Source organism: Peromyscus californicus, unplaced genomic scaffold (genome assembly GCF_007827085.1).
Source record: "Peromyscus californicus insignis strain IS unplaced genomic scaffold, ASM782708v3 Scaffold_20__1_contigs__length_68692818, whole genome shotgun sequence".
Lineage (NCBI taxonomy): Eukaryota > Metazoa > Chordata > Mammalia > Rodentia > Cricetidae > Peromyscus > Peromyscus californicus.
This window is the reverse complement of record NW_026294503.1, coordinates 39,910,057-39,934,299: the sequence shown is the minus strand read 5'-3', so window position 1 is coordinate 39,934,299 and position 24,243 is coordinate 39,910,057. Positions and strand designations below refer to the sequence as shown.

Below are 24,243 nucleotides of genomic sequence, written 5' to 3'. Positions count from 1 at the left end.
TCTTGGCTGCTGGCAGCTGTGCCAAGGTGCTTGGAGCAGCATTCAGAAGCTCCCTGGCATAGTAGCTGCCCTAATACGCCACAGAGGACAGGCTCCTGCCCAAGTGGTATGATTGTGGCCCCAGTCAGAGACAGATAAAACCAAGGCGATGTTGCAACCCTGAGAAGTGTTTTGTAGACGAAGGAACCAAGGCTCAGGGCAGTTAAATGATGGGGAGTGGCAGAATAGGGCACATGGCCAGATCCGCTTGTGACAGCTGGCCCTGTCCTCCCATCCAATTTCTCTAGTCCTCCAGTGAGTACCCCATTCTTCCATGGTTCCCCTTGAGCCCACTCCCATTCCTGCTGCACAATGAAATCTGCCCTTGTCAAGGTCACAATGACCTCCAGCTTACCCAGCAGGAAGGCAGGCTGGTCCTCCACCCTCCTTCCCACCACAACAATGTGTGCAGAATTTCCGCTGAGGACCCTGGAGAGGTCAGCCCAACCTCAGCTTCACAGAGGTCCTGACCTGAGACCTGCCACGGGGCCTTGACCAGAATGTGCTCGGGGTTGAAAATTCCTGCATGACCTCATGGTCTCAGAAATACTAAGGCTACTGGATGCTCTAAGGGCATCACCATCCCACTCCGGCTCTCCTGGCCTTAAGTCCTCAGCTAAGCCTTGCCTTGGCCCTGCACACCAGGTGGGGAACAGTCTTGACTTCTCATACCCCAATGTCCCTTTGATGTTGACTCAGCTCAGGTCTCCAGCTCGAATCTTGGACACCCCTACCTCTCTTTCTTGCAGGTTGCATCAGGCAGGGCCCAACCCGCCTCCAGTAATAGGCAGGTCACTCACAAAGATATGACTAGTTGTCAACCCTACCCATCCCCGTCAAGCCTGGGCCCTGCCATCCTTCCCCAAGGGCCACTGTCCTCAGGTCTCCAGCCCATGGGACCTCTCTAGCCTTGAATTAAGACAGTGGCTCCTTCAACATTGGATTTCTAAGTGTCCTTGACACCCTGGTTCTGCCCAAGATGGCTGTATACTGTTGGGTGGTATAACATCCTCCTTCCTGTGACCACCAGACCAGAATGGCGTTTTTGTCCTTGCTCTCATTGCCACACCTCAGTGGCAGCCGCTGTACGCATGCTACACTGAACCCCCAAACCTTACCTCCTGGCAACGGCCCTATGAATACTCTGTCTATACATGCTCCCATGCTCCACCCTGGGGCAGCAATGACCTCCACTTCAGTCCCTAGACACCGGCTACCGCAGCCTTGGGATGGTTGGAAAGGTCACTGAGGCGACATAGTGTCTTCCCACAGTGGGAGATTTAAACTGAGGAAGTGGCCTGAGGAGACTGGCTATGGATCATTCCTTCCTTCACTCATTCACATGGCACCCTATGTGGACTAGCTAGCTTCCTACCCTGGGAACAGAGAGTCATCAGTGAACTTGAACTCCACATGATCTCTCAACCCAGACAACAAAGGTGACGCTGGATGGACTCTGGCCTTGGGGGTGGGGGTGGGGGTTGCACATTCCCTCACGCCATTACTCCCACCGCTGCAGCCCTGTACAGAGAGAGGCCTCTTTCCACCACTCACCTGCTGAGCCGTGCCCACCCCGGTCCTGGGTCAGGCTGGTGAGGCAGTTCTCAGGGCCACCGGCTACGCCGTCCCGCAAGCAGACATCCCCACGGGGGACCAAGGGGCTGGAAGCAGGGTCTCCAGCATCTCCACCCAGGCAGGCACAGGGAGTCTGCATGATGCCACAGGGGTGCGAGCTGCGGCTGCCCGCGAGACAGGCATCCAGCCAGCGGCACAGCATCTGACAGGCAGCGTGGCTAGGGTTGCGATTGCCCACGACCAAGTACTCCACAGAGAAGTCGTCACCAGAGTTCGGGAACCCGCCCCGGGGGCCAAGGTCACCATCTTGGGGTGGCTGCTGGCGCTGCATCTGTAGAAACTGCTTGCTGGCCTGCAGGAAGGCGAGGGGCGCGGAGGGATCGCAGAGGCGCAGGACTTCGTCGAAGCTCTCCACACCCAGGTAGGTGCGCGTGGACTCCAAGAAGGAATCGAACTGGTAGGTGCGGACACGGCCGGGGCCACTGCAGGGTGCCGGTGCCTTGGCCACCTTCATGTAGAGCGTGTAACGACGAGGGTCCGGGTTGCGAAGGGTCCAGGAGCAGCGTGAGGCGTTAGCTGGGAACACAGCAGCCGCCGAGAAGTAGCCGAAGAACTTGCCCTGCACCAACGTGGTGCACTGCTCCGCCCCAGGCCCTATGTCTGCCCCGGAGGCAGCACGTGCCCGGCGCCCCAGTAGCAATAGTAGCAGTAGGAGTGGAGCAAGGATCCAGATGGGGCCCGGGGCGGCAGCCTGGCCCCTCATCCTAGCTCGCGGGGCCGCTGGGGTTCCGCGGGCTGGGCAGGCAAGTGCAGGCCAGGCCTTGACATGCCAGGGTCCGGCAGCAGGCAGGGCCGTCCAGGGCAGTGGGCAAGAGGCAGGGTCTGGGTGAAGCCAAGGTGGGCGGGCACAGGGCAGGGCTTCAGGATACAGTGATTGCGGCGATGACTCCTCCTAACGTCCAGGCTCCTGGTGTTTGCCTGTGGCCTCCAAGGGTAGCTGGAAGAAAAAGCAGAAGGGACAGCGTAAGCCTCTGCGGGCATGGGCTCAGGACTTAAAGAATCAGGAATTCAGTAAGTCTAGTAAGGCATGAGGCTTTGGACAGTATATGGCCCTAGTGTCCTCCTGAGCACTTGTCCACCTGCTCCCCTGTCTCCCCCAGTGGTCCAACCCAGGGGACACTGTACCCCCTGTCCCTCCCTGAGTGAGGGCAAGCTGTGTTCTTCAGGCCTCTCTGCCACGCCTGGTTAATCATGGGCCCTGGATCTGCTCACACCCTCTGGGGCCCCCAGGAGTAGAGGCCTGGCTCCCTCCGACCCTCTCTTGACCTTCACTCCCTTCTCCGTGGCCTCCCTCCTTCCTGAGAATCTGCCCATCAGACCGACAGGGAAGCAGGCAGAGGGGAAGAGGAGAAAGGTCACCATGGCATCTCCAGGGCTCCCAACAGACCCCCATACCTTTCCATAGACTCGGAACGGGTATGGACTGTCATAAGAGGAGGTGAGATGCAGCCCTGGAGACGAAGGGCTTCCCATCCATGGCAGTCCTTGTACCAGCCACTCCAGCTGGGGATTCCTTTCCTCACCCTACTACTGCCTGCCTCTTGGGCCCTCACCTTACCTCCAGCTCTGAGTGGCCACACAGGTGCCCCATATTTCATGAGGAGGAAGCTGAGGCGAAGAGAATATGCGGGTGGCTTCCTCAAGGTCACAGGGAGTGGGTAATAGAATACAACCCAAACCCTGGACTGACCATGAAGGGTGCCTCTGGGGAATACCTCCATCTTCAGGAGTGGTATCACAGGGTGATTCCCTGTGCACTCTCGTGAGGGCAAGATCTTGAAAGTTGGTTTGGGCTCGGCAGGCTTGCTGTGTGCCACCCAGCCCAGACCTGCCTCGTTGAAGATCTCAGTGTCCCCACTGTCCCTCCACAGCTGAGCCAGTAGGGGAAGAAGGGAGGTCAGAGCCAAGCCCCTCCTTCCTTGCCCTCTCAGCCTCTGGCTGCAGATACATCGACTCTGCTGACCCTGCATATGTAGCAGCCTGTCCCCACCCCAGGGACTCTCCATGCAGCCTGGGCCCAAACTGACCAGCGATTCAAGGTCAGTCACAGCCCTGCGTCTCATCCTGGCATCCTTCCTGGACTGCCTCTTGGGCAGGCAGCAGCCTCCAGGCCCAGCCCCAGCCTGGGTGGAGGTTCTGAGCTGCTGGAAGCCAGGATGCCTGAAGCTGGACAGTCCTCACAGAGGAGCCTCTGTTTGTGGATCTACAGAATGGGCAGGACCTCAACTGTTCCCAGAAGGAGGGGCAAAGCACAGACACACACTCCAGCCTCATTGTGGTCTTTAAAACGTCCAAACCTGCACTGCTAACTTCTAACCCTGGCACCCCCAGGCACCTGGAAAGTACTCCCCATGTCTCCTACCCTTACTTCTGCCAGCTCCAAGGTAAACACCCTTAGGGGTGACCTTTGATGCGGCCTCACACTGCCTCCCTGACCATCCTCCCCATTACAGAACCAGAGAAGCTCTGGCCGGGGTCTCACAGTCGGCCCCTCACTCTGTTGTTCCTGATGCCAGTCCCTCAGCAGAGCCCCACCCCAGGAACATACTCTCCCCCCATGAAAAGCAGGTCAGTGCCCATCCCCAGGTAATGTTGGTAAGGTCTAGAGGAAGCACTCAGCCAAGCCTGGCACAGCCTCCCATGCTGTCACTACCCAACCCCAATCCAGCCACCCTCATTCTGCTCAGCCCAAGCACCTGGGAAGCCTAGGCCATCTTGGGAGCCACAACTCATGGCTGCGATCACGCCCAAATCCACTGCCTTTTACCAAGGGGCCTACATAGCTTAGAAGGACCACTGGCTCCTGGGCCCTCTCCTCAGAGGAGAGCATTGGTCCTGGAGACCCACCTCCAGGTCTGAGGTCAAATAAAAGCACCCTCAGGCCTCTGGCATCCATTCTGGAAAATGGGCAACTTAGCCAGGGAGTGTGGGGGTATTGGTGGTGTCCATAGAGCCATGTGGACTGTGGCACTGGCCTCCAAGGGTCAGCTTGGTGAGAAACAAGCTCATCTCAGTTCTTGGAAGGACAATACATGGTGTACACTGCCCTGCACCTGCAATTTGTCACTGCAGCAGAGAGCCTGGGGCTCTTGCTTTGGATCCACTTCACAGATGGCCAGTAAGGTCCACAGAGGATCCTTGCCTTGTCCTCACTGGCCACCATCCCAGGAACCCGGGCACCGGCTGACTCTTGTCCCTGGTCAACTCCTGTAGGATGGCCAACTACTCCTTGAGTACTGGACAGGGACATAGGCTCCCAATGTCTATTCCAGGGGCAGAAGGTAGCCATGGGGGCCAGTGGCAGTATTGCCACAGAGCTGTCCCTTAAATGAGCCACCAGATAGCCAGGGGCTCACTTGTAGGCTGGGGGCCAAAAGAGGCCAAGGAGGAGGCAGGAAAAAGGGTCAAGAACCAGAGTTAACTAAGGTAACTAAGGGGACCAAGAGGGAACATTTCTGGACTGTTATTAAGAATGTAAGAGGTCCCGGTGAGACACAGGAGAAGGGGCAAGTGAAGGCATTGTCCCATGTCTTGTCAGGCAACCATTCCCCAAGGCCTTCAACAAACACCACCTGGGGACTCCTCAAACAGGTCCCTAAAATGCCTGGAGAGGGGCACAAGGCCACCAAAGGAGGGAGGTGGTAAGGCTCAGGCCTCTTCCAGGTGGTCTAGCATTCTCTAGAGCAGTGGTTCTCAACCTTCCTAACGCTGCAACCCTTTAACACAGTTCCTCATGTTGTGGTGACTCCAACCATAAAATTATTTTGTGACTACTTCATAAGTATAATTTTGCTGGTGTTATGAATCGTAATGTGAATATCTGATATGCAGGACACCCCCCCATGGGGGTCTTGACTCACAGGTTGAGAACTACTGCTCTAAAGCTCCTTAGACTTGAGCTTGCCCCACCCCTAGCTTTGGAAAAGGCACAGCTGGCCCAGAGGCATCACAACCAACACAAGAGAGAGCCATAGCAGGGCTTGGCTGTCCTCTGTCGGAAGGAAGGTCTAGGAAGAAATCTGGGTGTCAACACACTGGGCCCCTGCCTCCATGCCAGCCTGTCCCCAGTGGCCCTCAGCAGAGGCCTGCAGCCACCTGCCTGGCTCCTCCCACAAGCCCCCTCTCATTCTTCTCAGCCCAAACAAACCCTCTAGTAGAGGACTCCGAGAAGGATACTACAAGGCCTGGCTCCCTGCTGGCATGGGCTAAGTTAAGCTCAGGCACCAAAGGTTGGCATCTTGGAAGACAGAGCCCAAGTGGATGGCTGAGAGTTGTGGTTCAGGCCTCATCTCGTCCTTATTAGAGGTATCTGTGATTTCAGAGGACACAATGGCAAGGAGAGAAGGAGGAGACCCTTATCAGCAGGGACAGAAGGCCACAGGCAATGACCGGTGGGCAAGTGGGGGCACCTGGTGGCCGTCCCTGAGATGGGGAGGTGGAGCAGGCATGTGTCCCTTGTGTGACTGCATTCATTCTGTGTAATCCAAGTCTACACACATGTGTGCATTTATATGAGCACGGGCAAGGTGTGTTTATATAATGTGCTGGACAGCCCAGCTTAGGTACACCCACTCAGCCGTCCCGAGGGAGCTGAGCCAGTCAGGCTGGGAAAGGAGGGCTCACCTAGGCAGCAAGTTTCAGAAATCTTGGTGGCCAGGAGCTGGGGGAAGAGGACAGCTGAGTCACATGCTCTCCCACAGGAAGCAGCCTTGCAGCCACTGTACCATGCACAGAGATGCTCCGCTCCACCTAGCCTCTGTCCCTCCCCTGTCAGTTAGTCCGTAGACTGCTCCTTGAGAGGTGCCTGGGTTCCTCGGGGCTGGACCAGGCTCCCCGAGTTCCATACATCCCAAGGCCATGCTCTGTACTTCCCTAGTGAAAGCCTGGCATCCCTTGCAGCTACCTGCCAGCCTCATCCCCCAGAGATGGTCCAAGCATCCATCAGGACCCGGGAAGGCAACCTGGCCTGTCGTGGGCAGCCCACAGAATTTTAGAGCCGAGAAGCTTCAAGATAGGCTGGCAAATGGTTCATGCTTCCCATCCCAAGTGTTGAAGAATCCTCAGGTTAAATGTTCCTTACTTAATATAAGGCTGTCTCTGGCCCTCTCTCCAGAAAAGTGGGTGATTGTCTTGTGCCCCCCGAAACCGTAGTCCACTTCTCTGGTAGAGTCCCCATCTCCAGGTCTGAGTAACACTGGGAAGTATATATACCCTTCTACCCTCTCTGGTTCCTAGAGACACTGTCCAATTTGCATCAAATCCTCCGCAGGGCCCCTTCTCCCAACAACTTCCCCAAGGCCCAATAGTTTTACTTCAGGAAGTTCTTCCTAGTGTCTAGCCACTATTGTTCTGCAGAGAAGGCTGGCCCACCTCTACCGGCACAGCATCTTCTAGAGACCCCAGAAAAGCCTCAGAGGGGAGGAAGTGGTAGTAGGGTGTCAGTGGTGAGGTCCCGCTGATGGAATTCATAGATGCCTTAGCAGGTGAGGGGAAGAGCAGGAATCAGGAGAGGAGAAAGGGGAACTGATGACTTGGCTCCCTGAGCGCCACCTGCAGGCAAGAATAAGCATGGCCCCTTATGACCCTAGATTTTAGTCTTTGGAGCACTGTGGGCGGGAATACCCAAAGACCAGAGATTCCCACCTAGATCCAGTCCAGCCTAGGAAGAAACCACTCCAGTGTAAACGCAAATAACACCACACACACACACACACACACACAGAGCAATCAGGTCCTGTAACTTGGTCTCCACATCGTGCTGCAGGGGTATCCAGGATGCTGTCAGAGGCCCTTCTCCAGCCTCAGTGTGCCCATCTTTTCTCAAGGCCCTGCCCTAGCCCCATATCAACAGATCAACCAGGGGCCTGGGCCTTGGGTCCCCTCCCCACCCCAGGCTGCCAATGGCATCCTAGACACCAGCCACAAAAGCCACTCTGTAGTCCTGCGGCCTCTGAACAGTGCCCTCCTGTGTACTAGCCGAGGCTGCAATGGGGGAGGGGCAGGCGCCCTGGGCACTGAGGACTGCCCAGGAGACGGGGGTGGGTGTCCTCCTTGCTCATGGTGCTCCCCCATCCCTGCTCCCACGGACCTCTCAGACCTTAATCACCAGTTGAAGAGGTGGCCCTGGCACCTGCCTGTGGGCCCTATCAGGGCCTCTGATGTGGGCCCAAGACAACCTGTGTGAAGTCCTCAGGACTCGGGGCCAGAGAGGGCCAAGCATCTGTGAAAGGCCTCCCCCTCCCCGGAGGTACAAAGACAAAGAGGGGTATCTACATGGCTTGCTCCCCAGTCATGGCCTCAGGCCCATTTGCCTGGTGCAGCCTGGGCCAGCAAGGCCTCTTGAGGCTCCACCCACAGCAGAGATGTGGAGTGGCCCACGCATCAGTCCCACAAGGGACATGGGACAGAAGACCCTGAAACAGAAGCAGGAGTCACCTAATTCATCAGCCCCAGCAAGCCACTGCTTTCCACGACACAGGAGTCATTCAGGGGACATGGCTGGAAACCAGACTGAGTTGCCAGGAGAAAAGATCAGACATGAGACCACTCTGGCAGTGTCTGGAGTGCCTAGGCCCAGACCCTCTGCAGTGCATAATCCACTTTGGCTTAGACCACCCAGACAGGGCAGTACAACAGTCACCTCCAGCACAGGGAAGATGAGCAATAGCCCCAGGTCTCTTGGGAAGAAAGAGACTGTCATCCCTTACCCCACTCTACCCACTGTCCATTGCACCTTGACCCCTGCCTTACTGCACCCCTTCCTGTCCAGTACCCATCACTCCAACCCACCCGGCACGGAAGGCGCTCCAAATGCCCAGATCCCTTGGCCTGTGCCCGTACCATGCCTCTTTCCTGCTGCTCAGGCCCAAGAAATCCAGGGCAGGTCTGAGGCCATGGCAGACAAGCAAGGCTCCTGCTGGCAGAGCTCAGGTGCTAGGTAAAGAGGGGAGGATGTTCCTGAGCCAGGGCCTTTGGCAAGTTTCCTAAGTGGCCACTCCTCTCCAGCTGTAACAGGAGTCACCTTCTTAAGCCAGTGCTCAGGGGGGGATATAGAGGGAGGTTATGGCCTGAAGAGCAGGCCCCACCCCAGCCGCCTCCAAGGGTAACCAGGAGCAGCTTGCTTGGGAGGGCAAGGGGGAGGAAGAAAGGAAATGTTCTGCAGATGGGCAGCTAGGCACTGAGGAACCAGGAAGTGTGTGCCTGACATGCGTATATTAGTTTGTGTGTGCAGGTAGCGTGGGAGTCACCTACATATACGAGGATGTGTGTCTGTATGTGTGCATGGACAGTGAGGACTTGCTCCCTGAGTTACAAGTGTGTGAGCCTGCTCATATGAGAGTATTGTGAGTGTGCAGTGGGCATGTGGCATTGTGGAGTGTGCAGTGTGGTATGCACATGGCATTGGAAGTCCAAGGGGGCAAACACAGTATGTTGAACAGTACATATGAATGGCTAGTGTGTGGTAGCAAGGAACACAGGTGTGCACACGTCTGTGGCATGTAGGAGCAAGGCTGCGACCATGGGGGTCAGTGTGCTATGGCCACAGGAGGATGCTGCCAGAGCCACCAGCATGGTGACGTGGGTTGCATGGGGGTTGGGGGGGGTGTCAGGTTAGGCAGCAGGAGCATGTGGAAGACGGTCAGGGCACAGACTCAGGGGGCCACCTCCCCAGCACTGAAGCCATATTCTTTTCCACTCCGATTCCGAAACACTTTCATGAGTTCCCAGAGGCCCATGCCACCAAGCCTTGTCTTCCGCCTCCACTTTAGGCACCCTGCAAGCCCATGATCTGCCAATCTCACCTTGACCAACCCCTCATCAACATACCACGACAGGACAGTCACTGGTGCCAACAGGCCTGGTGAGGGTTCCATTCTGTGACCTCTGGCCTACTATGGGTACAGGGGCATGGAAAAGTCAGAGCATGGATGCCAGTGGATAGGCCTGGGAGTTTGTGCTCTTCCCTCAGTAATCTCACTTTCAAGCTTGTCAAGGTCAGTCATGAGAGTCCAGGCTGCCCTCACATGGCCTGGGGAATCCCAAGGGCCCTTCCTCTAACTCTGTCACACCACATGCCCTTCAATCCAATGTCCCAGCCGAAAGCCAATTCCGCCCCACCCCCCAAAGTGGTCGGCAGCTGAGTAAGATATGCATGATGGCTTTGCCTTCCTCTGCTTGGGCTTTTCTTATGGCCTCACCCTGCCTCTAAGTTCCCTAGAATCCACCTGGCTCAGTCAGAATGTCACGTGTCCCTGGAAAGGACCAGTGGGCTCAGAAGATCAGCAGCTGTATGTAGGTTGTTGTTCAAGACAGCGACAGCAGCTTCCAGGCCTGACTAGCAAGACCGAGGGAGCCCTCAGCACTCTTGACCTAACATGGACCCACAGACCTCCTGGGGGTGAGAAGTTAGGTGGTAGGCAAGTTGGGAACCTCAATCAATTCTGAAGGAAGGGGTTGAGGGGTGACATGGGGCAATGGTGGGCACTTGTGCATGGGCATGAGATGGTAGGGGTGATGGGCAGGGTGGGATGAAGAACCCAGAGACCAATGTGATGCCATCTGATGCTGAACAGAAGGTGAGGAGGGAGGGAAGGGAACCAGGGGTGAGTGTGTGTATGGACTGTGGAATGCAAACAGCCACAGCCTGTCTGACAGAGGGTGCAGGAAGCCAGAGGCATGCTCTTCCCCAGCCTGGGCATTCTGGGAGCAGAGTACCACGGACCTTCCCAACCATCAGTGTATCCTTGGAACCCCATAGCACATTCCCCCACACACGGGCACATGTGAAATGTGCTCCACTTACTGTGTTACTCGTGCCAACATGAGTCCCAGTGAGCCCACGGTGGACGCAGGGTTTGGGCAGTGGTGTGTAACCCCCACCCCACCCCGTGTGTCTCTTTGTGGGATATTTGTATGTCTGTTGCACGCTGGCACGTGGGCTACCTGGGATCCCATCAGTCTAGGTACTCTCCTGTGTGACAAACTTATCTATAACTCCCGTGCCACGGCAGCCAGGGGTGTGGCAGCCCCATACAACAGAGCGTGCATTCTGTCTCCTGATTGGTGTCCCTGAGACACACTGCGCAAAGGCCTACCCACCATCTCTTTGGCATGTCTATGAACCCAAGTGATCAATCCTGTCTATGGCCCTCAGATGCCTCCTAGCCTTCCAGAGAAGAGGCCAATGCCCATAGCGCTCTTGGGTTCTCTCTCTCTCTCACCTTCCTTCCCGGTTTCTGTCCAGTCCTCACACCCGCACTCCTACCCTCAGGCCTTCGCACTCCTACCCTCAGGCCTTCGTACAGCTGTTCTCTCACATCTTTCTGATCTCATCACTGCCTTTCTCCTTTCTCTTAAGTTCTGACACTCCCGGGACTCTCCTAGAAGAACTACACCTCTGGTCTACCTCAGCCCCTAGGAGATTGTCAGGTCCCTGTCCTATATTTCCACTAGCCCAAGCACTTGTGGTGGGGGGCTGGTTTTGCCCACCCCTATACTTCCAGCACGATTGTACAATGGGCACCCTGGTGTTTGGTGTGCAGCACTTCCTCTGTGTGTCTGTGGGCTGTGCACAGGGTCGCACAGGCCCAGTGTTTACCCAGAATTCACAGCTCTATGCCTTGGTGCAGCTGTACCCCAGGCGGCACAAGGGCGGTAAGGGTGGACTTTCAGGCATGGTGGGGTTCACAGAACCCTTCAGGTCCAGACTTGCTTGGGGAGGGAGGGTGCTAGAGCCCCTTCCATGTAGAGGGAGTACATGCACACATGTGGAAAGCTGCATGCATGCACACATATGCATGCAGCCTGCAGATTGTCCCCCACACACGTGCATCCGTTGGCACATATGTACACGTGCCCACAAACACAGTCACGCTTGTGCATTGCACACACAGGCCAGGCGAGTTTGGGAGAGGGTGATGCAGGCTCAGTCTGAAACACCAGATGCGTCATTGGCTCTGGCTGCAGGAGCCAAGGGACAAGAGAGGGCGGCGGGGGGTTGCCCAAGATGGGGCCTGGAGCGCGGGTCCGCGGCAGAGGAGACGGAAGGGGCGGGCAGGGCCGGCGCGGCGCGGCGCGGCGCAGCGCAGCGCGGGCGCCCTCTCTTGGTCGTCCGCGATAGCGCGCCGGGCCCTCCCGCCCTCCACCACCGCAGCCCGGCGCCGGTCGCCTGGGCCTGGAGCCCGCGGCATCCCCGGGGACTGACTCCGCGTCCCCAGACCCGCTCTGGGAGGTAGAACTGGGCCAGGCGGGCAGCCAGGAGACCAGGACTCCGTAGGAAGCTGCCCAGGCCCCTGCTGCTCGCCGGGCCCTGCTTGGGGCCCGCTGCTCCCTGGCCTAACCGCTGTGTCCGCAGGCGCAGAGCCGCCTCGGAACCCGGCCCGCCTGGACGCTGCAGAACCAGCACACTGCGGACCCGGAACGTCGGATCTCTGGATGGGCGCGAGGGGTCGGGGCTGCAAGCGTTCCAAGAACATAATGCGCGTTCCCATTTTGCGGTTTCAGCTACCGAGGCCCAAGAGCCTCTGAGCAAAGGAAGGGTCTGGGAGGGCTCTGTAACTTGGCGGCGGCCCCTCCGCGGCTCAAGGTCCATAGGAGTGCGGTATGAAGCCGAAGGCGACAAAATCGCCTCCTCTCCGCCCCCGCGCGGGATCAAGGCGGGGACAAGCGTCCTTCTCTCGGATCCGAGGCAGCAAACTCCCTGCTAGCGCTCCCGGCGCATCGCGCGTCCGCGCGTCTCCCTGGCGCATCCCTTGGCCTTGGGGCTCTGCCCCGGCCTCCCGGGCTCCGGAGCTACCCCGCCGGTCTCCAGTCCCCAGATCGAGGCGCAACAAGTCTGAAGGCAGTGCCGAACAGCTGCGAGCAAGGGGAGAGGGAGGGTGCAGGGCCCCGCGCAGGGCGCGAGGCGCTCCGGGATCCCCGAACTCGCGCTATGTCCACCTCTCGGGACCGGGAGCCGGCGGCGGGCCCGCGGGACTGACTCGGCGGCTACCCACACCCCCTTCCAAGGCCCCAAATCTGAGCGCGCGGGGACGCGCCCAGGAGCCTCTGCCCCCCTCCTTCGCTTGCTTGACCTTGCTTGGGTACTCAAAGCCAGACCCTACGGCACCCCGGCGGCATCCGAGCGCAGAGTTTTGAGGCCACCCGCGGTCCGGAAGGGAGCAGCTACCTCCTCGACCTCCCTTGTTGCTGCCGCTGCTGGAAGGGTCTCAGAGAAATGGAAGGCTTGAAGGTTCCGGGAGATGTTACATTTGCTTTCTCGGATCCCAAATACGGGATACCGCCTCTCAGATAATGAAAAAGACCCCAGCCTTTCTCCCCACACCTCCGCCTGCTGTTTGTGCCCCTGCAGTAGCTCTCACGAGGGGCGTGTGTTTGTGGCTACAAAGCAGGGCACAGAGGGTCTCCTTGGGTCCCCAGGGTGGAGGAGACCCGCAGACCTCCCAACCCCCTCCCCAACACGTATGCCAAGTGGCTCCTCTGGGGCGGGAGTGCGCGCCCCGTGCCCACCCACGCGCCTTCATGCCTTTCAACTCCCTCGGAGTTGCCGCTAAGGAATCTGCGCCCCAGACCCAGGGGAGAGGAACGTGATGGGGACTTCGGGGAGGGAAGGGGCACTGAAGGAGTGGATTAAGGCTAGTCTAGCCCTAGCCGGGTCCGCGCGCTCCGAGAAACTTGGAAACCCAAAATAAAAGTGGAAAGGGTAACGGTGCCCAACAGGCCCGAGAGGGTGCCAGGCTGGTGCAGCTCTCTGGGTTGCCTGGGAGTGACCAAGCAGGAGCCACCGCGGCCAGGCGGAGGGACCCGAGCAGAGCCGCAGCCTCGGACCAGCCCTCGAGCCACCTCTCTTGGTGGCGATGATCCGCTACGCCGCCCCTCTCCCGATGTCGGGGATGCTTTCTGCCCTGCTTAGGCTGGGCAGAGGACCGGGGGAAAGGGCTCCCGGCTGGATCCCGAGCCCTCGGCCTCTCAGGAGGGGGCGGGGGCCGTGCTCATTCCTCGAGGCAGCGGCACGCAGCTCGGAAAGAGCGCAGCGGCAGCGGAGGCTGGTGGCCTCTGCCCACTGGAGAAACGCAACCGGGAGTGCTCGGAGCCCAGCCCCGCTGCTTCAGTCGGAGAGGGCAGCGGGCCGACCTAAAGTTCAGGGCAGCCTATCTGCTCCGCCTGTCCAACCAAACAGAAAAGAACACCGGGAGGGAACGAGCTGGGGCGTTTGCGCGTGTCAGTTGTGATGGTGGGGGCACGAGGATAGCCCTTTTTCCGAATTTGGAGATAGGCCTCCGGGGGTCTCCTCTCTGCCATTGTCGGGGCTGTAGGTGAGAGCTGTAAGGGGGAGTCTGGGGGCTTCTCTGCCCGCCTCCAGCTCTGTGCGTGGGGGGAAGATGCAACCGGGCCCTATAATAATGTAACGGCTCTGGGGAAGATCAGGGAATGGGGGACACATCGGGTTTTCTCCCGCGAGCCTCCTTGGGCCGGCATAGGGAGCCAGGCGGGGCTCCCTTAGACCCCTGTCAGCATCTGTGTGTTGGGGTGCCACGGGAACGCCTTCCCCCAGCGCGCCCCGGGTCTGTGCGGGTGATAGAGCAGGGGGTCCTTTCCCGGCCCAGCCTGCCAGATTGGCCCAGCTCTGCCTGGTGAGGATGAGGGGGAGGTGAGGAGCACCAAGAAGCCTCTCCCACGTCCAGGGCGCCCCCTCCTCAGCCCGCCCAATGCGGGCGCGCAGGGACCTGCCAGATTCCGTTGCCGCCGCTGGAGGAGGAAGGGGGCTGGGAGAGGGGGGGGGTTGTTCAAACTCCCGAGCTCTGAGCCCAAACCTGGGTGCTGCGAAGCCCCATACAGCGAAGTTGGGAAGTCCGGGAGGCCACCCTTCTCCCGACCCCCTCCGAGCGCGAGACGCCCCCTCTCGTCCCCCCTCCCCCGCTGAAGCCTTTCTTACCTTCCCCAGCAGTAGAGGCCCCGCGGGCGAGGACTTGATCCAGCGACTTGCAAAGCCTCCGGAGCGCACCGCGTCGCCAGCGGCCGAGCAGCGCGCCCGACCCAAGGCTACTGTCGCTGCCGCCCCCGACCGGCTCCGGGCCCCGCCGAGACGTTCCCAAGAGCGCACCCGCGGGCGCTCGCAGGCTCCTCCCCACCCCCTGCCTGGCGGAGCCCCCCGGGCGCCGGGAGGGTCTAGATGCCCGGGCTGCAGGCTATGCGGGGCACGCGGGCCCGGAGCCGGGCTAGGACGCGGCGCGGACGCCTGTGCCTCTGGCTCGCCCGCTCCGCTCCCTCTGTCGGAGCCGCCGCCAACGCCGCGCCTGCCGCCGCCGCCGCCGCCGCCTGCGCCCGCCGCTCCCTCTCCGGCCGCGCCGCCGCTCCGGTCCTCTCGCCTGCCCGGCTCTTCTCGCCTTTTTTCCCCTTCCTGAGGGGGGGGGGCGAGCGGAGCGGAGCCGGGGGCGGGGCGGCGCGGGCAGAAGGAGGAGGAGGCCGAGGACGCGGGGAAGGAGGAGGAGAGAGGCAAGCTGCTCCCCCGCCCGGCTGCCGGCGCTCCCCAATCTCTCGGCTCTCTGAAACTGGATCCCGAATCGGGAGCCAGAGACTGCATTACGGATTACATCAGGCTTTATAGAGCTTCCAGATCACACATTAGAGGGGGAGCGCAAGCGGGGGGCGGGTTGGGGGAGGGGAGCGGGATCACGGAGAAGGGGTGCGACGCACAGGCGCCCGCACCTAGGACAGCCGGCTCCTGCCCCACGCAGCAGGAAAGCCAAGAGTTGGGACTGTGCTCTCTTCCAGGAGCAGGGGAGTGGCTGCATCTGGGTGACAGGTGATGAACCAACAAACGGATGGATGGAGAAGAAGAGTTAGGGGCTGTGCACAGACCTATAGGTGTGTGGGTGGAAGAGGCAGGTGAATGTAGGTACAGGCTGGCGGAAGGGTGGATGGACAGGTAACCTTCAGGGTCAGGATCGGTGGAATTGTGAAGGTGGGTGAGGGTGAGCAGGACTCGGGGGAAAGTGGATTTGGTTGGTGGCACTAGGGGGAGGGCTACATAGATGGGTGGGCCATGCAGATGGAAGGATGATGCATGCATAGGTGGATGAGTGGGTGGGTGGGTTGGATGAGTGATGGGCAAAGAGATGGAGTCACAGGCAGGGACTGGGGCCCTTCCAAGAAGAACAGGGGTGCGGCGCTGAACTGCTTCATTTGGGTCTGGTGGGTCTAGATGTACCTAGGGGAGGACCTCCTGTCCTGTGATGCTGAGGGGAGGGGAGCCAGCCAGGGATAGAGCCTAAAGGAGGCGGGTTTTAAAGTGACCCTGCATGCCAGTTTCCATCCAATGGGTGGAGATGGGCCTCTTCAGCTGCTTTGTCTTCCACCCTAAGATCCCTGATTCCTCCTCTATTAGGTGCCCCAAGGGGTCCCTCCAGCAGACATGTTCAACCTGCAGCCCACCAGCTCCATGCATCCCAGGATAGCGATAAATGTGACCCAACATGTTTGTAGACCACAGTGTCACATTCCATTCAAAAGGTTGGACACTCCTGAGTCTAGACTGACAGCAAGAGTCCCAGAGCCCTGATGTCAGGGAAGTTGCCTTGTGTCCCTCTCCACCAGGATGCTCCTGCCTCCAGCCCCTTGCTCTTGTTTCACAACTTGTGGTCCATCCTGAATCCAAGACGTTTTGTACAGGATCCAGTACTTCCCACACTCTCCATCTGAGCAGACCACAGATACCATTGCAAGAACACATCTGGTCCAGCTGTTTGCATCTTTCCCTCAGGGCCACTGACCACAACACAAACTCACTGTCGACATTCTCCCCCTGGGTGTCGGCACTCACACCGCTGTTCCATAGCCCCCACCGAAACTTATGGTCAGTGTCCTCCATCAATGTCATAGTCATCACTCTTCCTACCCCACTCTGTGTGTGTGTGTGTGTGTGTGTGTGTGTGTGTGTGTGTGTGCGCGTGTGTGGGGCACCTCAAGCCAATTAGGCTCCCAAGCACACTGCACATGTCATTCTGCACACACCAGTTACTCTTGCAAGGCCTCAATGTGTAGGGTGTCCTGAGGGACTGATAGCAGGGTCACAACCAAAGTCTCGCAAGGTCTTTCCCAGTTCATCCTATTCGTCAGTACCATATCCACCTAGCCTTCTTGAGAAAGGGCCTTCTTCCTAAGGTATTTGAAATCACAAAAAGGAGGTGCTATCCCTGGAGGCCTCAGACAACCATCCTCTACTCCTACTGGGCCTCTTAACTTTCCAGTCTCTGGAGGTTAGTCCTGGTTTGGTCTTCTCGCTGCAGTAGCAGCCTGTGGTCACCAGGGGGCCTCTGACATCAGGCCAAGAGGCTGCTAAGCAGCAGTGAGGCTGTGAGTCAGGATCTAAGCGCTTTCCACACTTGTTTCTTGTTGATGGGGGAGGGCAGCAGAGCTCGCTGGCAGGGATTTGGGATCTGCCCTGGAGGCTCTTCGGACAAGGCTGAGACCCCCTTGAACTGTGCCATCAGGGCAAAGTGGTCTTTCCTCCCAAACTGGGGCTTCTGGGTGGGGGGTGGGGCTAAGGGGTCTAACCTTCCTCTCCCTGAGTGGGAACTCATTCTTGCCCCATTGACCTGCTGCCTTCAGCAATTCCCCCCACACCCAAGCCTCTGAGCCAGAGTCAGATAGTGCAAGGTAAGACCCCAGCTGGGCCCCCCCTATTCCTCTGCAGATAAGAGGAATGTCAGAGGCAGGGGATGCCACCCTGAAGCATTCACAAACCAACCCAACTGTAACCTCAGTCATCGTCCATCCCCCTGTCAACCCTTCCCCCCTGGGCACAAGTGACCTTAATTAACTCCTCCAGCCAAATTGCTTCAGGGTCCTACGACTGTAAACCAGGGGATCTGCCACCAGTTTACAAGCAGTAGCTCTTCCCCCAATATCTACACTAGCCTGGACCCACTAAGCACTATTCTGTATCCAAATCTATTTTCTTCCAAGGGTGTGGGCCTTGCTGAGAAGCCCTGAATGCTTAGAATTGATGATCTCCTACCGAGCAAGCTCCATGTAACCGGATCCCAACCAGGAGTCTCCTCATATAGCCAGGGAGAAGGAGACTCTTGGTACCCTTTAAGCAACATCCCTGGCTGAAAACAGACTCTAAACCACAGTTAGACTCAACCATGACATTCAATTCACTGACCAGAAACTCTGCTCACAACCTGAACTCTGATCCTGGTCACACACTAAGCCCTTGCCCTTAGTCACAGTCTTGAGTCCTGACGCTGGCTGCATGGAGTCCTTATCCTGTTCCGAAGCTGAACTCTGACCCTGAGCCATGATCCCACGACATACTGAGTGCTGATCCCATTATGCACCTAACAACAATAATGCCTTGTGTAAGCTTTCCAGTCAGGTCACAAAGGGCTGCCATTCTAAAACTCAGGTACAGCTGGGCAGCAGTGGCGCACGCCTTTAATCCCAGCACTCAGGAGGCAGAACCAGGTGGATCTCTGTGAGTTCGAGGCCAGCCTGGGCTACAGAGTGAGCTCCAGGACAGGCACCAAAACTACACAGAGAAACCCTGTCTCGAAAAACCAGGAAAAAAAAAGTGCGTCTTCCTAAAACTCAGGTACAAGCCCTGCCCTCTGCCAGCTCTGTCCTGCCCCCCCCCCCCCCTCCATAACCTAACTGAGACCGAGCTCAGCCTTAAAACCTCCATAATGTGAAAATGCCAAGTGGCAATGTCAGAGGAATCGATGCTAAGAGCAGGGTTTACCTAGCTCCCTCATTGACAAGGTTCGGAACTCTGAGACTCTCCTTCCAGGAAACCTCACTGGTCTCCTTGTGTGCCCCAGGCATTTCACAAGCACCTCTGTCTCTGCCCACTTATCAGCCAACTCAGAGTCTGCAACCTTCTTGGTCCCCCTGCCCAAGGGCCTCTGTTCCTGCCTGGGCCCAAAGAAAGACGACAACAGACCCTCCAGAAAAGGCTCTGCACCGTTAGGCCAGCCAGGGTTAATGGCAGCCAAGACACCCCAAGGGCCTTCAGGAGCAACTGTCCAACTTCTCTGATTCTGTGATGCACCTCAGAATTCTTTTATCATCTCTAATATCACCAGCCGAGGCCAGGGACAGACTGGGGCCTAAGGGGTGCTTTCTGGGGCCATCCCTACTCAGGGTCAGCACAAGAAAGAGTAGTTCCCAGAGGGTGGTCACCTCACAACCACCATCCCAGGCTTCTGGGCAAGAAGTGGGGAGGCAGGAGTCTGGCCTTTGTGGCCCCACCTTCCCAGCTCCCCTGCCTCCCTCCCAAGTTCCCCACCTTAGATCCCAGGGTGACAAAGGGCAGAGAAGGCCTGGCCTTTGGGTCCCAGCATCAAGGGAAGCATCTGCCTCTAGATGGACATGGTCCCACTGTGATGGTGGCAGAGCCTGGTGCCCACTCTGCCTGGCATGCCCCACATGGCACAGTGAGTGGCTACAAACTGGAAATGTCGCTTGTGGCCTGAGGATGGAAATTCGTTTTCCTGACTTGCAGTTCATTTAAAATTTAAACAGCCGCATGTGTCGTATAGCTGGTGTCGGCTGAGGCCGGCCCTACCAGGCCACCTTCTCACAGGGCTGCAGGGCAGAGGACCTGACATTTATCCTATCTCTATCAAGTAGAGTCCTGTGGCTTCAAGTGGCTGAGCAGGAGCATCCCTCAGCTCTTTTCCCTCTCCCATCAGGACCACCAGGTAAGGAAGGGTATGACTTCTTAGTGAGTCCCACAGCCAGCTGGCTGGGCTGTGTCCTGGCTCCTCTCTTTTCAGGCAGGTTTCTCACCTTCTCTGAGCTTTATCTGCCTCATCTGCAAACAAGAACAGTAGTCCTGCCTTCCTGTGTGATTTTTGACAGGACCAGGTGAGCACAGAGGTTCTCTGGCCCAACTATGTGTATGCGGGAGAGGGACTGCTCCAGATAACTGTAGGTCTCGTACCAGTACATAAAGCTCTCCCGTCTGCCAACTGAGTGCAGTCTGCAGAGCTGGACCCTTTTGCCTGGCCCTCTGAGCACTAGACATAACTACAGCAAATGGCATAGTCCGCTAGCTCCTCCAGCCCAACCCAGACTCCCTGCCTCTGCTCACCTCCAGAACCTTGGAACTATGATTACTCTCCTGGTCAATGCCCAGCCCCATAGACTACCCCCTTGGTAGACTGGGCCAGCTGTCTGAACATCCCTAAAAAAGAAAGTGAGCAAGGGACTCCCCAGGGCTCCAACGTTTTGTGGCCCTGGCCCTCAGGAGCTGACCCTGCATGGTCCACATACCCTACTGCAGCCTTGCATAGATACCCCCATGACTCTTGCCTCCTCTGCGTAAGACTCAAGAGAAGCCCCCAAGTCCTGGGGCAACTGCCTCACCTTATGGATGGAGGATTCAGGGCTCATACAAAGGACCAGGCCTGGAAAGATTCAGGCAGGTTATGTGCTTCCCAGGGTGCCTTGGCTGGGGCACTGAGGCACTGATTTTCTGGAAGGAGTGCACAGAAGGTTGTGTTTGGGCTTATAGGGAGCATGGCTAGTCCTGACCAGGCCAGGACTCCATCCAGTGCACATCTGTCCCCTGGCCAGCTGCCCTTATCAAGCTGAGGCAGGTGACGTCGTCTTGCACGTTGGGAAAAACTCAGGGAGGGGAAGGTGCTGGCCTGGGACCCACAATGGGTTCCTATTGGCCAGGATTCTGGCAGCCTGTCAGGGAGGAAGACAAGGGAAGAGAAATCCCATGGACACTTGTTGGAGGGATGGGGGTGGGGGCAGTGCTTTGAGCCGTTTCTCCCTTGGCCACTGGCAAGGTCTTTGAGGCTAACTGTCTTTTCATCATGCCCTGCCCAGACCAGGGGTCCCCAGGGCACGGACCCTCTCCAAGGGGTCAAGGATAGTAGGTATAGAAGTGCCCTCCCTGGAGGGGCTCGGGATGCACATCACCCTAGTGGCCCCTGTCCATGCCTCAGGACCCGCTCCACCTTCCCCGAGGAGCTCAAGCTATTTCCAACCGCTCCTTGTCACAGCTCTGGGAGTGCAAACCAGGTGTGAGCAGCGGGTTTTCCCAACACCCCTCAGGGCCCAGGCACATTGAATGCAGGTCAGGGAGAGGCAAGGTGGCACCAGCCAGTCTGTGGGGGTGGCAGACACCTAGGCCTTCTGGAGTAGGGGGTCCCCTGGGGCCATCAAGGCCCCTGCAGATGGTGAGGCCTAGACATAGGTTCTGGAAGGTTCCTCAGCAGCTTCGCCGACCTGTCTGGCTTGTTCTCTACCTCCCTCTATCCTCACAGAGTTAGGAGAGGTGGCAGAGAAGGGCCCCCTTCCAAAGCGGGTAGAACTGCGGCTAGGGAGGGGAGGATGAGTGCCCAAGGTCCCACAGCCAGGGTCTAGGATAGACTCCAGAACCTGCACACTGAGTCATGTATTTGTCCTTTGAAGGAGGTCTTCAACACCGGTAGGGCAGAAAGCGAAGGAGGAGAAATGTTCCAGGGAAAGCATGAGGCCTTTCAGAGAGCTGTTCCCAGTCCATGCAGCAGCCAGAGCATTGACCCTCTTCCTAGAAAGAGAGCTTTATGTGTGTGTGGTGCTAAGGGCTTCATGCATGCTGGACAGGTGCTCTACCACTGAGCCATATCTTCAGATCCCTAGAGAGAACTCTGATCTTGTTACTATCTGAGTCTTGGCACTTATCCCTGGTTATTTACTGATCCCTGTCCACAGACTAAACTCTAATTTGTGTTCATTAACTGAGCCTTGACTCTGAGTGCATGCTGATCCATACTCCTATGCTAATCCCTAAGTTCTCATTACTGATTAAGATGGCTCAGAGTATATACAGATCCCAGATCACTGGTTATATACTCACCCTTGATTTCTGACTGAATTCTAAATCTGGGTATATATTTAGAATCATTAATTGAGCCCTGAATCTAGGTTATCCATTAGCTCAGGACCCATAATCCCAGACTGGTCCCTTGTCCTTGTCATCCGGTGTCACAGCCTGAAGACGGGCACCAACTACAGTTCCACAGTTTACCAAGCACCTCTTTTGGGCCTGGCATCTTGCCCACACTAGACAACCTTCCACCCTGGTTCCTAAAGCCGAGACTATGGGCTTCAAGGCCTCTATAAACAGTTGCCCCAGCTGCCCCTTCAGGCCCCCCACATCTGGGTTTAGAGAGCCCCCAGGAACACGGAATGCCAAGCCAGCTCTTGTTGGAGGGAGTTTAGGCATTTAATAAAGAGCACAGTGAAAAATCAATGCAGGCAGGAAGAGAGAGCTGGGAGTCAACAGGAGCAGGCTGGAGGTGGGCCTGGCTGATTCTGCGTGCTCACCTGCTCGGTCTTGGCATTGCATGGGTTCCTGACGTGTGGACTGTCCGTCAGCCTCCCTTGGTCACAAGCCTTCTTCGCCTCTGCTGCCTTTTTCGTTCCCCATTGGCACAGCTGTGTCAGCCTCACCTACCCCTGGCTGGGTTGTGATCAGAAGCCCATCAACACTACTGGGGCCGCCACGTTGTTTCCCATACCCTAGGCTAAGTCCTACGGTTCGCACCAAGAGGAGATGCTGTCTTCAGCTGTCCTAGACAGGAACTGGGTGGCATGTAAACAGACAGACAGAGGTGGGCATGACCTCTACCCCAGGGTTTTTTCAAAGAGATTTCTCAGACATAAGGCTTGAGGATGGGACATGGTGAGGGTGGAGCCCCAGAGCCATCTGCTAGAGGGTGGGTGTAGGGCAGTGCCTGGGTCAGATAAGTGCCCCCTTGACCTCAGCGCTTGCAAGAAGCCCTTTCCCTCAGTGGATCTGTGGTTATCTGTTCCTATCTACCCTCCCTCAGCTGGCCTGGGTCCTCATCAGGGTCCTCCATGTACTAATGATCCTGACACTGAGCCACCCCACCATATATAGACAGCACCAACACAGGGTCTCAGTTGTCTCTGTTAGAGATAGGAAAATTGAGAGTAGGTTGTGATAAGGAAATTGAAGGTAGGCTGGGGGAATAGCTTTAAGTGCTGGGTTGAACCTTGAACCTCTGCCTCCCCTCCACATCCCTTTCTCTCCTCCTCACATTTACTAGAAAGGCCTTTCCTCGAACTAGACTTAAAGTAGTATGTGTGAACGTATGTGCAGGGACACTCATTAGAGGTCTGGTACAACTGGGACACCTCCCTGCAAAGGCACAGCTTGGGTGAGGTCCCCTATGAGGACCAGAGCCCAATCCTTAGACTTACATCCTCTCTCTCTCTCTCTCTCTCTTTTTTTTTATAAAGATTTATTATTTTTATTATGTATACAATGTTCTGTTTGCATGTATCCCTGCAGGCCAGAAGAGGGAGCCAAATCTCATTACAGATGGTTGTGAGCCACCATGCGGATGCTGGGAATTGAACTCAGGACCTCTGGAAGAGCAGCCAGTGTTCTTAACCTCTGAACCATCTCTCCAGCCCTACATCCTTTCTCTTGTGGGCAACCCTCTGTCCTCTTCTGTTTACTAGATGCAGGGGGCGGGGCTAGAACTCAAAGAACTGCCGTTCCTAAGTGAAGCACAAAGAACTAGGGACCCCAGTGCTTCCCTGTGGGATCTCTCCATCCCGGACCTCTTCTCTTCCACAGTGTTACACTTTCCTCTGGGCAGTTGTGTAGTGATGGTGGTATCTCACCTCCACACCACCACCTCTGTGGCAGAGAAACGGAGATGGAGAGTGAGACAGAGCCAGAGGAGAGCAGAGCCTGGAAGGGCAGGCCTGCAGCAGGCAGGTGTGGAGAGGTGATGAGCTGAACTTCATATGCTAAGGCCCCCAAGGACATGACCTTATTTCAAAACGGGGTAGTGAGATGAGCTTGTACGGAAGCAAGGAAACGGGCCAGGCTCTGGGAGGGCTATGAGCCGACGGAACAAACACTGAACTGGGGTGCCTGCCAGCTGAGGCCCACCAAAGATCAGCAGGATGGAGAAGTGTAGGAACCCGACTCTTCCCTAAAGTCCACCAGCCATATTGGTGCCCTGACCCTGGACTCCCAACCTCCAGAACTGTGAGGCTGTGAGGTTCTGTGGTTTGAGTCCCCCACAGTGTGAGTCTGTTATCCTGGTGATTGACATGACTTCTACCTAACAATCTCATTGGTTGTAAGTGGACGAATGACCACAGGTGGCCCATCTCCTGAGAGAGTCGCTCCTTTGGCTGGGCCAAGCATGATTTCTCCCTAGGTGAGCATTCTGGTGGAACAGTCAACCAAGTATGAGATACCCCTCCTTCCAGAAGGCCAGATGGTCCAGAAATACCTCCCCACTCTAGGACAAGAAGGTTCTTGACAATAGGGCTGAGCTGCCACAAGTTTGGGTATCTGGAAATTTAGAAGACTGAGTCTTCAAAATGTTGCCAACACTTCTCCCATAGGTAGAGGTGGCCTACACAACTAGTGTTGGACAACTTTGTGTTTCCATGTCAGAGTGCCCGAGAGAACCCAGCTAGAAGCAAGAGAGATTTGTTTAGCTTATAATTTTAGAGATTCACGTCCTCTGGAGCTGGCCAACTTCAGAGTTTTGATGCAAGATGAGGCAGAACATCATG

The 24,243-nt window shown here is 57.1% G+C and overlaps 1 protein-coding gene across 6 annotated transcripts in view; it reads right to left on the bottom strand.

Annotated features, from left to right (window-relative positions):
* Adgrb1 (adhesion G protein-coupled receptor B1) overlaps positions 1 to 14,921 on the bottom strand; it is a 72,390-nt gene extending 57,469 nt beyond the window's left edge. For 2 of the 6 annotated variants that reach the window (XM_052748002.1, XM_052748003.1), the window contains exons 1-2: positions 14,609 to 14,920; positions 1,594 to 2,611 (exon numbers count right to left, since the gene is read on the bottom strand). In XM_052748002.1, coding sequence (XP_052603962.1) covers positions 1,594 to 2,377 — 784 coding nt within the window. In that variant the 5' untranslated portion in view covers positions 2,378 to 2,611; positions 14,609 to 14,920. Of the gene's footprint in view, positions 1 to 1,593; positions 2,612 to 14,608 lie in introns of all 6 variants that reach the window. The other 4 variants (XM_052748001.1, XM_052748005.1, XM_052748006.1 and 1 more) reach the window with 4 other exon arrangements.
* Positions 14,922 to 24,243: the final 9,322 nt, after the last annotated feature.